The sequence below is a fragment of the Crocodylus porosus genome, unplaced genomic scaffold, assembly GCF_001723895.1.
Source record: "Crocodylus porosus isolate Cpor-Errol unplaced genomic scaffold, CroPor_comp1, whole genome shotgun sequence".
Classification (NCBI taxonomy): domain Eukaryota; kingdom Metazoa; phylum Chordata; order Crocodylia; family Crocodylidae; genus Crocodylus; species Crocodylus porosus.
Window position 1 is genome coordinate 3,209,387 of NW_017728938.1, and position 15,519 is coordinate 3,224,905.

Below are 15,519 nucleotides of genomic sequence, written 5' to 3' on the forward strand. Positions count from 1 at the left end.
CCAGCAGATGTCAGGGTGACTGAAGTCCCCCATGAGAACCAGGGCCTGTGATCGGGAAACTTCCGCTAGGTGTTTGAAGAAAGCCTTCATGATTTAATGGACCTCTGTCATATACCCCCTTAGCCGCCTTCTTTCCAAACTGAAGAGTCCTAGACTTCTAGTCTCTTGGTCTGGCAACTGCTCCATGTCCCTGGTCATTTTGTTTGGCCTTTTCTGTGCCTCACATGTTCCCCACCCCCCCAGCTTCCCTAGCTGGTATTTAATACTGACTTATGATAGGCATTTTAAACTCAGCTGCTTGAGTGGCAGAAAATTTCTTTGATCCACAGATATATCGGGGAGTCCTTGAGCCCTCTCCCTCTCAGTACTCCATATGTATCTATATTCCTTCTTACATATTAACTAGTTCCAACGGTGGGTTCAGTCTGAATAACAATGACTAGCATGTGAAAGAGGGCTGACCCACATCAGGGGCAGTTTTGAATGAGTTGTGATAAATAGTCTGGTACCCACACCAATGCTGATAATATGCACCCAGATACAGACCACAGTCTCATTTCATGACTTAGTTTTACCGCTCCCTACTGAATGGGCCAAGAGATAGTTATCTTAGAGAAATGGGCAAGAATACAAGAAATTTGAAACTTGAAATATATAAAACTCTAAGCACAAAAGCATGTGTGTGTGGACTCTGGAATTTGCCTTTACTATAAGGACAGATGCTGGTGTATCTGAAATCACACCACCCGCTAGTGAGTATAACTATATTCTCCACTGTATGTAGCTGCTGTTGATAATTTTGCCTGATTGCTAGTATTCCAGTAAACTGGTGTGTTGTTCAGAGGAATTTGCCTGGCTCCTCCTGGAGTTCTCCAGACAAAAATAGCAAAAGACTCTTGGAGTAATCCTAGATGTAACAGGTGGGGGGGATTGTACACAGATTTAAAACAACACTCTATTTAAAACGGTAGACACTACTTAACAAGTGCTTTATTTTGCAAAAAGCCCAGAAGAATACGCTTGTAAACATCAGAATGTCATTGTAGAAGACAGAAGAAGGAGAAATGTGTTAGTATGCAAATTACTGTAGAGCAGTGGTTTTCAACCTGTGGTCTATGGATGCCTGGGGGGTCTGCAAAAGATGACTACGATTAATCAAAAGTACGTGAATACCAACACTTACAATTCAGAGAGGTCCACATCTCCATTCAAAATTTCCATTCAGAATTTTCTAGGGGTCCACAAATGAAAAAAGTTTGAAAATCACTGTTTGTAGAGTTATGTTATGTGTTGCATCAGGAAGGATATCTACTTAAATTACTATACCTCTACAGTCTAAAACCTACTTGCTCCTGAAAAATTAGCTATTGGGACCAAATGCCTCAAGTGCTACAACCCAGTGGTCAGTTGATGAAATTATGACAAGATTTAAAAGAAAAAGATGAGATGGAAGCAGCACATGACTTTACAAGAGAGTTGGTCCAGTCCAGTGTTGGCCTTTGCGAAGCAAATGGCTCTTATATCTTGTAATTCCATTTTAGTGTCAGCTTTAATACAAGAGATCTAGGCAGTAGCTGTGGTGGTCTGAGAACAAAAGGCAGGCAAAATCTTTGGGTAGAGGCGGTAACTTTTATTAGACCAACTAAATAGTTGAGGAAGATGTGTGTGTCCAAAAGTTTGGAAATACCAACTTTTTTGCAACTATTTAGTTGGTCTAATAAAAGATCTACCCAAAGATTTCTCCAGCTTTAATACACAAAGCATCAAACAAATATGAAAATGGGTGGATGATGTTCCTGCAATTCTATGAACAACACAGAAGAAACTAGGTGAAGATTTGAACCTGCAAGAGCCAAACTTCAACTTGTTTGTTCTTTGTCATTTGCTAGAGTGTGCCATAAAATGGCATGAAAAAAACACCGGGAAATGTGGGGCCCCTGCAAGATTCTCTGGGCAATTTGGTGGTTGCTCCAGAGTAGAAAGCAGATCTCTTTAACCAATTCTTCACCTCTGTTTTTCTTGGGCAGGGACCAGGACTTCCCCACTGTGATGCTAAATGGACTCGAGGGGAACACCTCCAGACCTCAGGCTGGGGATGACCGGGTTAGAGAGCTTCTGGAGGGGCTGAACATATTCAAATCAGCAGGTCCAGATGCTCTCCATCCCAGGGTGTTGAGGGAGCTAGAAAGGGTTATTGCAGGGCCTTTGGCACGGCTTTACGAGCGCTCATGGTGCTCAGGCCAGGTGCCAGATGATTGGAAGACAGCCAATGTGGTCCCCATCTTTAAAAAAGGGAGGAGGGAGGACCCAGGCAACTATAGGCCTGTCAGTCTTACCTCAATCCCAGGGAAACTGTTTGAGAAGATCATCAAGGAGCACATCTGCAGTGGGCCGGCTTTAGGGATGATGCTCAAGGGCAACCAGCACGGTTTCATTAGGGGCAGGTCATGTCAGACTGACCTGATTGCCTTTTATGATCAGGTCACAAAAGCATTGGATGCAGATGTCGCCATGGACATAGTCTTTCTGGACTTCAGCAAGGCCTTTGACACCATCTCCCACCCCATCCTCATTAAAATACTAGGCCACTGTGGCATTGATGCCTACACAGTCAGATGAATTGCAGATTGGCTGAAGGGTCGTACTTAGAGGGTGGTGGTGGACAGGTCATATTCAACCTGGGGAGAAGTGGGTAGCGGAGTCCTCCAGGGCTCGGTCCTTGGGCCCACGGTGTTCAATCTCTTTATCAGTGATTTGGACAATGGGGTGAAAAGCAACCTGTTTAAATTTGCTGATGATACCAAAATTTGGGGTGAGGTGAGCACGCTAGTAGGGGGGAGAAGACTGCAGCAAGACCTGGATAGGTTGCAGGGGTGGGCTAACAAAAACAGGATGTGTTTCAATACTGACAAGTGCAGGGGGCTGCACTTGGGCAGTAGTAACCAGGAGCACACTTATAAGATGGGAAACTCACTTCTTGAGAGCATGGAGGCAGAAAGGGATCTTGGAGTCATTATTGACTCCAAGATGAACGTGGGCCGACAACACGAGATCACGGTTGGCAGGGCTAACCGCACCTTGTCGTGCATCCACAGGTGCATCTCAGGTAGGGCCAAGGAGGTGATCCTCCCCCTCCATGCAACACTGGTCAGGCCACAGCTGGAGTACTGTGTCCAGTTCTGGGCGCCCCACTTCAGGAGGGATGTTGACAGCATGGAGAGGGTCCAGAGGAGGCCACCCGCATGATCCGGGGACAACAGGGCAGACCCTACAGTGGGAGACTGTGGGACCTGAACCTGTTCAGCCTTCACAAGAGAAGGCTGAGGGGGGACCTGGTGACCATCTTTAAACTGACTAGGGGGGACCAGAAGGGTTTGGGGGAGACCTTGTTTCCCCTAGCGCCCCCTGGCATAACAAGGAATAACGGCCATAAGTTGTTGGAGAGGAGGTTTAGATTAGACATCCGTAAGAACTACTTCACAGTCAGGGCGGCTAGGATCTGGAACCAACTTCCAAGGGAAGTGGTGCTGGCTTCTACCCTGGGGGTCTGTAAGAAGAGGCTTGATGCCTACCTGGCTGGAGTCATTTGAGCCCAGTTTTTCTCCTACCCAGGCAGGGGGTCGGACTTGCAGATCTACAAGGTCCCTTCCGACCCTACTTCTGTGATTCTATGAGAAGAAGGATTCGGAAGTTCATAACATTCCCAAGATGTGATAGATTTTGGAATGCATTCAGAAGCTTTTTTAAAAATACGTATGTGATGTCAAGAGATTATTTGGTGCCTGTAATAGAGTTACTGGTAAACCCCTGTTTGTCACCAGGGTCACACAGAGCTACTTGTACTCAGTTATTAAAGTAGTAAAGGTTCTGATCAAAATCTGGCATTCATGTATTACTTTTCTCAACAGTGCAGATGCCAAAGGCAAGAAATGTGTATCTTAGAGGAAATATGTGGATGAGAATGTGAGGAAAAACAAACCGTCTTGTCTCTTCAGGTTTTCTATAGAAAAGTTATACCTCTGACATCCCAGAGGATTGAAAGCTGAAAATACCTGCACACATCAAGTATTTAATAATCTTGGAGTCCAAGCAGAAGTCCTTTAGGAAAGCAAAATTACAGTACAAATTTGGAGAAGCAGCAAGCACTCTGCTGAATTGCTTGCCTTTAGAAGAGCAAGAAGACCCTGAATTAAATTTCCACTACTGTACAAGACTGCGCATGACAAATCACCATAAATATTTCAGCTCCTGAGACTGAAATTTGAGAGCAGCTCTACAATACTGTGGTAGACAGCAGGAGAAATTGATCCATCCGAAAGGCAGAAATTTTCTCTGAGCTTTGAGAACTATAGATTTCTATTTTCATTTCTCAAGAAATGAAAAATACCAGCACAGTTTGCAGGATACTATTGCAAGCTCTTCTGGACAGCTTCTGTTAAAGCCTTTATAATTTCTGGGAAGGAATACAAGGACTGCAACCTAAATTGATTCATTATACATTGCAAGTGTGTGTTTTTAGCTGTGTCCAGTGCAAACAATGAGCAAGCATTTTCAGAGATGAAAGCCATGAATGGCAAAAAGCAGTATCCTACTATTCTCAATTAAAGATGATGTGCATGATGTATAATTGCAGCAAGACCAGTGTTTATTGTTCTATTTTTGATGCATACATAGTTGCAGCACTTGCAATTTGACTGAAGATTCTTTATCAATACTTTTCCTCTTTTTTTGGTTGAATCATGGAATTTACATTTTCTTATAGATTTCCATTTTCCTTGGAGATAAACATTTACATGCATTGACTTAATTTGATTCCATGGTAATATTAATGAGAGAGAGAAGGGAACAATCTTTAGACAACTGTGTTTATTTCTGTGGGGGGGTTATTAAATACAACCTACATTTTACAGTAAATATGTATATTGTATTCTCCTGCAAGGGGAAACCTGCCATTTCCCATGGATCCCTGCATGAGGCTGTGACTCCAGGACAAATGCTGTCTCTGAGTCCCACAGCCCAGGACCAGGACTTGAGGTTCTTATTAGGAGACTGCCCTGCCCAATTAGGGATGGGTGGTCACCCACCCCTTGCTGCTGATTGGCTGAGAGGGCTGCCTGTCATGTGGCCTTGCCCTCCACCATTCAGTGAGGAGGGACAAGACTGCATGACAGACAGCCTTCTCCACCAACCAGCAGCAGGGGGTGGGGCCCCTTAGTCAATCAGAGGCGTAGGGGTCCCCATTATGATGTGCCCTTGAAAATGGCATCCAGTCCTGCAATGTGCCCACTAAATTGGCCAGCTGCTTCCTTGAGTTGGGTAGACCCCTATTCCTCCTGAAGGTGGCAGAAATATTTCTTCCCTCTACTCTGTGCTGTTGTAGTGAAGACCCTTCCCTCTGTATCACATGGGACCGCTTCTGAAAACTCTGGCTCTCAAGTGCCTGGAGGTGGCCGGCAATCAAGGGAACTGTCACTAGCCAAGTACTCCGCAAGGTACTCGAAAGGTTTGAGGAAGACTGTGGTAGCACCTCAGCAGTGGCTTCCCTAAACCAGGTTTGATTCTGGTCTCCCTGGTATGTCTTTACTGCAGAGGTATCTCAGGCTCTTATTCAGGCATTGCCCCAAACCCTTCTCTTATCTGCCTGTGAAGACGGCTGACCTGAGTTTTATGGTGGTTTAAGTCTGTGTTGAGGCTTTTGGCTAATATCTGGTGCCACTTTTACTCTGGCTGTCATCCTGCACACTTTGCCATGAGGATGCAGAGTAAACATCTTGAATGCCGATAGTCGTGTGTTGCCTTCCCACAGTTCCCCCTCTGTGCTCCAAAGGACAGGCAGAGTCTCCCACAATTCTCTGAGACAATCTTAGAGCAGTTCATCTTACTGAAGCATGAAGAGCCTTGCAGTGTCTCCCCCAAATTCCTTAATGACACACATGGGTGAGGGTAGCATCAGTGAAGATCCTCATTCTTGGGCATGGCTTTCCAGCATGACTGCTCACACTTCAGCTAGGCTAATCCAGCTGCTGACCAGGTGAGTTATCTGAAATGTAGCTATAACTTGCGGGTGCCTGAGTGGGTAGAAGGTGGTTGGGGGCTAGGAGCCGGAGCCCCAAGTGCTGGGGCAGGAGCTGCCCAGCTGCAACTTCCCCTTACCTGGAGCAGCACAGCAGGGGCAGGAGGAGGGGCTGTTGGAGGCAGGGGAGCCAAGCAGTATCCTGGCAGCTGCACTGGGAGCAGCCTCACCAGGAAACTGTGCACGCTAGTCAGAGCTAGGGTGTTGGCAGGTGGAAGTGCAGCACAGGTTGCCCTGGGCAGGAGTAGGCAGGCCTCAGCCCCATGTGGAGCTCCATGGGCCCAGAGGTTGTGGACTGCACTTGTTGTGCACCACCCAGGCAAGATCTGCTGTACACATCCCCTGCCCCCCCCCCCCCGACAAATAATTGCCTACCCCTGATGTACGCTATTGCTGTGCTGTCAGAGGGACCTATGAACAAGGGGCTCCCATTAAAAATCGGGCAGTTCAAAACTGCCTTTCAGATTCAGGTCAGGTTGGCACTGAACCAATCCAGGCTGTTCATGCAAACTTCAGTTCTCGATTGTGATAGGATATTTATGCATTTCATTAATATTTTGAAGAGCAACTCACACCTTGTAGGGAACTTCCAGGAATACTCTCTTAAGAAAGCACCCCACTTCTCCCTTTATTGCTTTGTTGCATGGAAGCAGAATCTTTATTTCCTAGGGCTCCTCTGCCCCAGCTCTTTATTGCTGCACTGGTTTGCAGCATCTTCAACGGTTTCCACAGCAGTTTGTGATGATACCAGCATAGCCAGCAGAAACAGACAGCCTCGTAAAAGCCATGCTATATTACCTGAGGCTTCTACTGTACTCTAACCCACTTCAGATTTCAAGTAGAGGGTGTGTGTTACTGGGGTGATATGTAAAAAGGGATCTATTGCCTGCAAACCCTGTTCAGACTCTTGTGAAAACTTAGTGGTTTACATAAGCATTAAATGTATGTGGCTTTTCACACGTTGCTGTTGTATGATTCTATATATAGCGAGATGATCATAATGGATTTTATCAGCAGTCATAAAGGATTGCTAAAAATGAGACCTATAATTTTATGATACTATCCTTCTGCTTATATATCTGTTGGCAAAATCCATGTCATTCTTTGTGGAATTGTATTTTTACCTTTGAAAAAGGTTTCACTGATGACTTTTCAGAATAAAATATACATGCCAGCAGATTGCCACTCCTAAGTGACCTTACAATAGCAAGCCAGCTCAGGAAGCCACTTGTTTGGGCCACTTGATGATGTATTGCACTTATTTTTCATTTACAGGTTGGATTATTGTTTAAGTAGTTGCTGCTAGGGATTGATGTCTTGCTACCAGCAAGTTTAAAATGAGTGACATTTCAGGAATCACAGGCTTATAGTCACAGGGAAAGCTTTCAAAGAGAATCATTAATATTTGCAGGAGGAACACAAAAGGGGTGAGATGTGTTCCAGCAGCTTATTTTTTCCAAAGGCCCTAGATCTCAGAGGATTTGTGTGTATCCTCTGGATTTGGTTATAACCCAGAGCACCTGTGGTGTTGGGGAGCCAGCATGGTTGCTGCCATCTCAGCTGCTGCTGCTTGTTGCTCTTTAAAATACAGATACATTTAATTTGAGTATAAGGGTGAACATAAGTAGCTGGCTGTCCCTCTTGTCTTAGGATCTCATCTCTTTGGTTCTGGAAGAGGCATCTCGGAAGAATAAAAGCTGTCTGGATAATGCAGTTCACCAGTGTCCTCCTACTACTCCTCTCCATGTCATCCTGGAGATTGGCTGTGGCTCAGGGGCCATTGCCCTGAGTCTCCTCCGCAAGCTGCCCCAGGTGAGCTCTATGCTGTTTTCTCATTGTGCTGGGCTGTATACAAACATATCACAGAAGGATGTTCCCTGCCTTAATGAGCTGACAGTTGGAGATAAGGACAAAAGAGCAATGCAGCAAACAGATGGGCAGAGGCTAAGGGAACAGTGAGTCAATTGTGATAAATGTGACAGGCAGCAACTTTGCTTTACTGCTATGAAGTGGCCATTTTGATGCGTTTTTGATGCCCGTTCATTCCTTGATGATATTTCCCCTGACCTCATCCCCACCCCTGCTGTCAAAGGAGGAAAGAAGGAAACAGGAAGGACTGAGATCCATTAACTATGAAAGCCCCTGTGATCTAAAGGTATCAGTCATTATTGAAAACAATAGTTCCTCCTTAGTTCTTGACAGAGAGGAAATATGAACCCACAGTCTTTGCCCGCATTCTCTGGGGGAGACATTTTTTTTCCATATCTGGAGATTGCTCCATCCCTTGAAGGGAGAATCACCAGAACTGTTTATCTTTTTGGAGAAACACTAGCATCAAAGCTTGGTGCCTTAGACATACTGGAGGGTCAGGACTATAGCGCACATTTCTTCACCAGTGATCTTTTACAATTGAAGTGTGCTTTCTGCTAGGACAAACTGTAAGTGTTTCAATTTCCCTAATAATGCTTTGTGCTGCTCACTTAGCATATTGGTCATAATTGGCTAGAGAATCATAGAAAATTAGAGTTGGAAATGACCTCAGGAGGTCATGTAGTCCAACCCCGTGTTCAAAGCAGGACCATCCCCAACTAGATCATGCCAGCCAGGGCTCTTTCAAGCCAAGCCTTAAAAATCGCTGAGGATGGAGATTCCACAGCTTCTGTGAGTAACCTGTTCCAGTGCTTCACCACCCTCCTACTGAGCAAGTATTTCCTAATATTCCACCTAAAGTTCCCTTGCTTCAACTTGATACCATTGCTTCTTGTTTTGTCATTTGCCACCACTGAGAACAGTCCAGCTCCATCCTCTTTGGAACCGCCCTGCAGGTAGTTGAAGGCTGGTATTATACCCCTCCCCCTCAGTCTTCTCTTCCATAGACTAAATGAGCCCTGTTCCCTCAGCCTTTCCTCAGAAGTCATGTGCCCCTGCCCCCTCATCATTTTTGTTGCCCTCCATTGGACTCTCTCCAACTTGTCCACGGAGTTGGCATTCTGGGATTGTAACTTGTATTAGTGGCCTAACCCACATGCTGTCATGTCCCAAATTCCAAAAAGCCTTGAGTTAATAGATCAAATTATACTACTGTGTAAAGCTAATTCTTCCCTGGCTTACCCACCCTGCAATTACAATGGAGTGTGTGTCAAATCAGAACTTAGCTTGAAAATGATTCGTTAAAATAAGGAACTGGTAACTTCTCAGGTATTGTTCCAACTGTGGCTTCTGCCCTATGGATAAAGCTCATCTATGCAGGAGATAGGACTTTTCTGATGACCAGTTTTAGGCTGTGGAATGAAGTCTCCATGGAACTAAGGGACAAGACATGGTTTTTTGATTTGCCTTCTTGCATTTTAAAACACAGCAGCATGTATATTTAAAAAAAAAACCCAAAACTAACACACCCAACTAAAATAAGGTAGTCCATTGTGCACACTTCTCTTAGGGCAAGGATGAGAGATCAAACAATATGTGAGTGGTGGTATTCGGAGCACTTAATGCACCACAGGAAAGCAATCAGATACTGTAGTGATGAGCAGAGTAAAAGAATCTGTATGGAGTAGAATGGAACAGCTAACGTGAAGCTCTCTGCAGAAGCAAACTCCTGGGTCACCTGTCTCAGCATGCACAGCATGGATTTGTTAGGTATTCCAAAGCCAGAGAGACCTTTCCAAGATATTATCTTGGCATTATTCATCTTGCATGCCCCTTTTGCCAAAGATTAATTTTCCAGTAATCAGGGAGCCAGGAGTAATATTAGAAATATAACATGAGGTTTGTTTTATTTTGTTCCAGAGTCAGGTGATAGCCGTGGATAAAGAGGTAGCTGCTGTGAACCTCACAAGAGAGAATGCCCAAAGGTAGAAGCCACACTTACTACTCATTTTTTCATTTAGTTCTTTGGGAAAAGTACCAGATCATCAAAGGACTCCTTGACTGATTCCCTGAAACAAGTACAGAGCCACCAAAGTTGGAGTGTATGGCTTTCATGGGCTAAAGTGGATTAGTTTCACCTTGGCTCTCATGTACACCTCCTTGTACCTCTGGAATGCCTCTGAATCCAAAGAACATGATAGATTTTGCCACAAATTTTCCTTCAAATGTTTTCCTTCATGGGGATCCTCTTTGACAGGGCAACAGCCTGGAAGGAAATGGCAGAGTAATAAAACTTTTGTCATCCCTTCTTGCCATGTATTTCAGAACATCCTGGGGTGTGTAACCTTATCCACATTTTATAAATTTTGAAACTGAGGCACAGGAAGGATAAGCAATTTCATGCATGTCACAGAGTGAGTCAGGGCTAGAGATGGAACACAGCACTCCAGGCCCTCTCTCTGACTCACTGCATCTCACTCACTGTGTTAATCTGATATACTCTTTTCAGTCAGGCTCCTACTTCTGTCCTCACCTTCCTGTGTTATCCAGACTGTCAGGGTGTCCCTTGGTGTGCTCATGTGGTGTCCCACAGCCTTCTTCCTGTCTGGGTTTTTGCTAGAAATAAGGTGCAGTGAACTGTGCTATTGTTCACACCGGCCACCTACACTGTGACTCAATTATAAGGGCTTCTGAACCAGCTTTATTTTAGAGGAAGCTCTGTTGTATTTGCACTGGTATAACTGACACAGAAACTGGCTTCCTAAAAGTTCCTGGTCCCAGAGTCCCATTTTGCACCGCATCTGCAGGAAGGACTGTTAAGGGGGTGATAACGGTGATTTGCTCATGCCTGTGGGTCCCCAGAATTTCAGGCTGCGTTAGGAAATGAAATGGTCTCTGGCATAGATTAGAGCAGCTTCAAAGGTGCTCTATTTTACAGCAGCACTCTTAGAGCACTCTGTGGGCAGTTTCACTGTCCAGAGTAGTGAGAATTTTCACAGAGGTATGTCCTATGGCTACTGACCTCACCCATTCCCTTAGGCCATCCCCTGCACAGAGACTTATAAAAGGGAATGAGGGAAGCACAGGGCAAGTGTGTCTACACTGGGGAACTTGTTCTCCACCTCTTGTGATATTTCAGTAACCCATATGTAAGGCTGGAGTGATGTGCAGGAGTAGAGCAGAGGATGGAATTTGTGCCCCCTGCCTTCTCTTTTCACTCACACAACCAGTATTTCCCAGTGCAGTTGTGAGAGTGAGTGACCAAATGGGCTGTTGATGCATGAGGCAAGGTCAGACAAAGCTCTGCCTCAATTGTAGGGTGTTTATAACTCAATGATATAATGGGAAGAATCATTTTGGACTTTCACCTCCTTGGCAAGTCTGTAGGTCTGACGGTTGGAGGAATCATCTCATTAATAATGCTAATCTGAGGGGAGTTGCTGAGACACAGTGAACATAACATTGAACAACCTTGGGTTTTCAGGATATAACCAAAGTTCCTTATAGTCTTGTCATGGCCTGTGACCCTGCTGCTGATTTGACCGAAACCAGTGGGTTAAATAAAGTTATCACTGACTCGGAGTCAGCATGGTACTCGCCTTCTTGTTCAGTCCTGAGTCATGGCTCCTTTCCCAAGAGGAGAGGATTTGGATGAGAAATCATTCTCAAGTAAATCAGCACCATTCCCAGACTGCCTATAGGGGTGTACTCCAGATAAAGGCCCTCCCTTCCCAGATGAAGGCTCTGCCTTCACAACACCCAGGCTCTTGAACCCTTCGGGAGAGCACATTTGGGCTTAGGAATGGCACATTTTTCACAGTGCAAAACCTTGGACCCCTGGGCAACCCAAAGCTGCTGATATGTTTGATAGGAAAGTTTGAAAGGATAACCCTGAAATTATGAGTTATTCCTCACAGAATGATAGAGTGCTATGAAGAGCTTTTGGAAAAGCTTTTTCTGCATGATGTATATAAAAATGTGAAGAGGAGCAGAGAGCCTTTTTGAATCAGCCATTGTGTGCTCATAGTGTGCCACTGTGGAGGTCACACCTTGACCAGTGAACAGTCTCCCTCTATTAACAAGCCTTGAGAAATCTCACCTTTCTGTGGCTTTTTAAAAAAGTGACGTGGTTTTCCTGCCTTCGTAGAGTTCTCTCAAAGGCCAGAGGCAGTCTGGTGGAAGGAGGAGGAAGATGGTTTTGTGATTAAATCACACAAGTGGGGAACCACAGCTCTGTGTTCAGTTTCTCATCACTACTATCTGACATTTTCTGCATCTGTTTCCCTTCTGTAAAATGAGGTCCCCAACAAACTATGTGGTTAATTTTATCATGACTTTCGTATGTCCAAACCCCCTTTACACTACTATTGCAGCCTACAAGGGATTTGAACCTATGTGTCTAATTTAGAGGAAATTTTATCTCACCCCTGGAAGGGGGAGTATTCTGGAGTGGGATATGTCAGGATTGTATTGGGATGTGTCTGGGGCCTGCTGCCCTGTATCTTCTGGCAGCCCTCAGGCTGTTCTAACTTGCATAGGTTGAGGAAATGGTCCAATTTCTGTCAGCATACAGGACAGAAGGGATCATAATAATGGCAACAAACTATGACTCTCTTGCCAGTGGGATTAGAGTTCTGCTCCTGCACTGCTGGCATCTGACCCAATGCTAACAAGGCCTTCTGAGCTTCTTGGATTGAAGGGATAGATAAATGCTGAGTATTATAATTTTCCTAAGGTGCAGCAGAGCCTCTTGTCACCTTAGTGCCATGCATGCTTGTGTCCTTTCTTAATCTCTCTCCTCTTCTTCAGTGGAAAGAGAAAAGTACTTGTGTCTCTTGCTTGCTTCAAGGATGCCAATAGCGCAGAAGTTCTCATGGATAATATTGTGCAAGCTGAGAACCACTATGTGTGATCCTGCTGGTGACCATAAATATGCCAGGGTGGAGAGTGGGCCCAAATAAGGATATTGTAACTCTGAAGTTTACTGTCTCTTTTAGTTGCATTGTGCCATAAAGGACCATAAGCTAGCTATCTTTAAAAAAATATTGCCTGATTTTGTGAGTGTGCATCTTGCAGGGTGAATCAGCTGCACTGGGAGCCTTGCATTTTTTACATCCTAGCCTTACATTTATGCATGCTGGTGTCATGCCATGTCAGCTGCAGAAACCCAAATGTCACCATGTCCCTAGAAGTCCTGTAATATATTCAGTGTTTGGGACTCTTTTAAAGCTAGATTTTCAAAGCAAAAGCATAAAGCAAAATAAATATTGAGCACATTGCCTACATCTGCTGAGCCCTATATTTGCATAGTTGAAAATGTGGATTCTGTCTGTGCAGGGGCAGTGGGTTCCCATATAGACATTGAATATGTAGATAGGGCAGAACAATTGCGGGGGCAGTGATGAAGTGCATGTATGTGTAGCCTGGAGTATAATGTAGGCATGGACACAGAGGGGTTGAGTCTATAATGGCCATAAACAAAAGGTTGTGGGGGATCAAATTGAGAACTTGAGGCATATGGTGGGTATATACCTCTGAAGGTCTTTGTGCGTGCAGAGAATCTGCTTCACTTTGAATGCATGGCATAGCTTTTTTGCAAGCAAAAAGCAGCTCCAAGAGTTTGCTCAGAGTTCATGATGGTGGGCAAGCCTGTGGCAAGCGGCAGAGTGGGGTTTCATAGGTAAATAATATTTGTGTGTTACAGAACAGCCTGAATATAATATTCTGTTTATCCATATGTACCTCTAATTCTCTTTTCTCTTTTGTTTCCTCATGGATTGCACTCCTCAGGTTTCAACTCCAGCACAGGCTAAGACTTTTCCACCATGATGTCTCATCCAGTAATTTCTTTTCATATATATTTTTTCATTATGATTTTCTAACATTTTAATTTGATAAGGGGAGAAGGGTTTGGGAGTGGGAGGTATGGCCTGGTACTGACATACAGGTTGCTTTGCAGCAACCTAAGACATTGGTCTGGCACACGCATGTGCCTTTTCATCCATATACATGACTGAATGCCAACCTATAACACACTGTGAGTATGAAACAGCCCAAAAAATGGACGTGTAAGGAAATGGGTAAATGGATGCCAAGTTCTCATTTGTATATGCAGAGGTACTCTGTATATATACAAATATGACAGAGGCATGGACAGAGGTGAGCACACACATCTATGGCACACCTACAGCCTTCTTTTCTGAAAATGCAATTCAGTGGGTGCATTTACATGTGCAACTAATGCACACGAATAAACTCCAGAGCTTATTTGTATGCAGCACATGGAACATGGATGGAGCAGTCCAGGCTGGCAGGGGACTCTGGGGGCCCAGGGCTGCTCCAAATGGGTCCACATGCTGTGGAGTGGCTGGCTGGGCCATGAGGGTGCTTCAGCATGGAGGCTGCCTGCTAGCTAGCCCCACCAAAGCAGTCTGTCCCTGAGCCAGCCAGGGCACTGTCTTACATGTGTGCTGCTGTGCATGAAAAAACTCCACAGCAGGGTAATACTTGTATTTTACAAATTTTACCCTGCTGCAGAGTTTATTAGTTTTGTAAACCCTAATAGGGGCGCATGTGTAGACAGCAAGATTTTTAACGTGCAGTTAATTAGTCAGCTATACAGTAAATATCCTGTGTAGATGTTCCCTCTGTGTACCAGCTGTACAGTGTCTGTCACTTACAAAGAAATTTCAGTGATTTGCTCTTGCTTTCAAATAGATTTTGATTTCTATTCCCCTCCTCCTCTTCCCCCCATGAGTGTGTCTTACTTCCCTTCCTGCTAAATAAATGCCCCTTCTCTTCCTCCCTTCCCACCCAGTTCAGCAGGCATCCCCCTAACACCAAACTCCACCCCTTCCCCTTCACTCCTTCAGGGACATACCATTTGAGGCTGCAGTTTATCATGTTAAGCAGCCTCTGGGTCCAGTCACTGCATGTCTTGGAGATATGGAAGGAAAACCTGGGTGCTGCAGTAGTTGGTATTTGTTACTATGTGGCCATTATTTTCATATGCCTCCACCTTGTGGTGGGGAGCATGGTGCAGTGGATGTCACGTGAGCTCTCAGCACAGGGTCTGCCTGGAGCCCCTGCTTTCATGCGGCTCCAGAGCCCAGTTAGTGAGTGCTGCCAGTGCAGTTCATCCTTTGCTTTTCCCTGCTGCTGAATTTGGGGCGGGGGGAGAGGAGAGTAAGGGTGAATAGCTGCAGCATTCAGTTCTGGGCTCAGGAGCTGCATGAAATCTGGGGCTCCAGCCAGACTCCACCTGAATCAGCTGATGAGTTCACAGCTCAGTTACTCATTTGGAGCTCTGGCAGGAGCCCACACTGACCAAGCACTGAGCTCAGAGTTCACTACGTATGTATGGCACACCCAAGGCTTGGGGGTGGGGTACCCGCCTCTTGTCTCATTCCTGAATTTGCCGCTATGGGATATGGTACTTCTTAGACGATAGGGACAACTGAGATCTTGACTGTTCACAGGCATTAGTGATCTTTTGGCACTTTTAGTAGAAGTTGGTTATTAGGAAAAAGTTTCTCATTAGGAAGGTAGTGAAGCACTGGAACAGGTGACCTAGAGAG

General features: G+C 45.1%; 1 protein-coding gene across 2 annotated transcripts in view; it reads left to right on the plus strand.

Moving 5' to 3' along the window:
- Positions 1-15,519, plus strand: part of HEMK1 (HemK methyltransferase family member 1) — a 56,477-nt gene that overhangs the window by 29,765 nt on the left and 11,193 nt on the right. The window contains exons 6-8 of one of the 2 annotated variants that reach the window (XM_019547474.1): positions 7,724-7,885; positions 9,863-9,927; positions 13,733-13,782. In XM_019547474.1, the coding sequence (XP_019403019.1) occupies positions 7,724-7,885; positions 9,863-9,927; positions 13,733-13,782 (277 nt within the window). The remainder of the gene's footprint in view (positions 1-7,723; positions 7,886-9,862; positions 9,928-13,732; positions 13,783-15,519) is intronic. The other variant, XM_019547475.1, reaches the window with a different exon arrangement.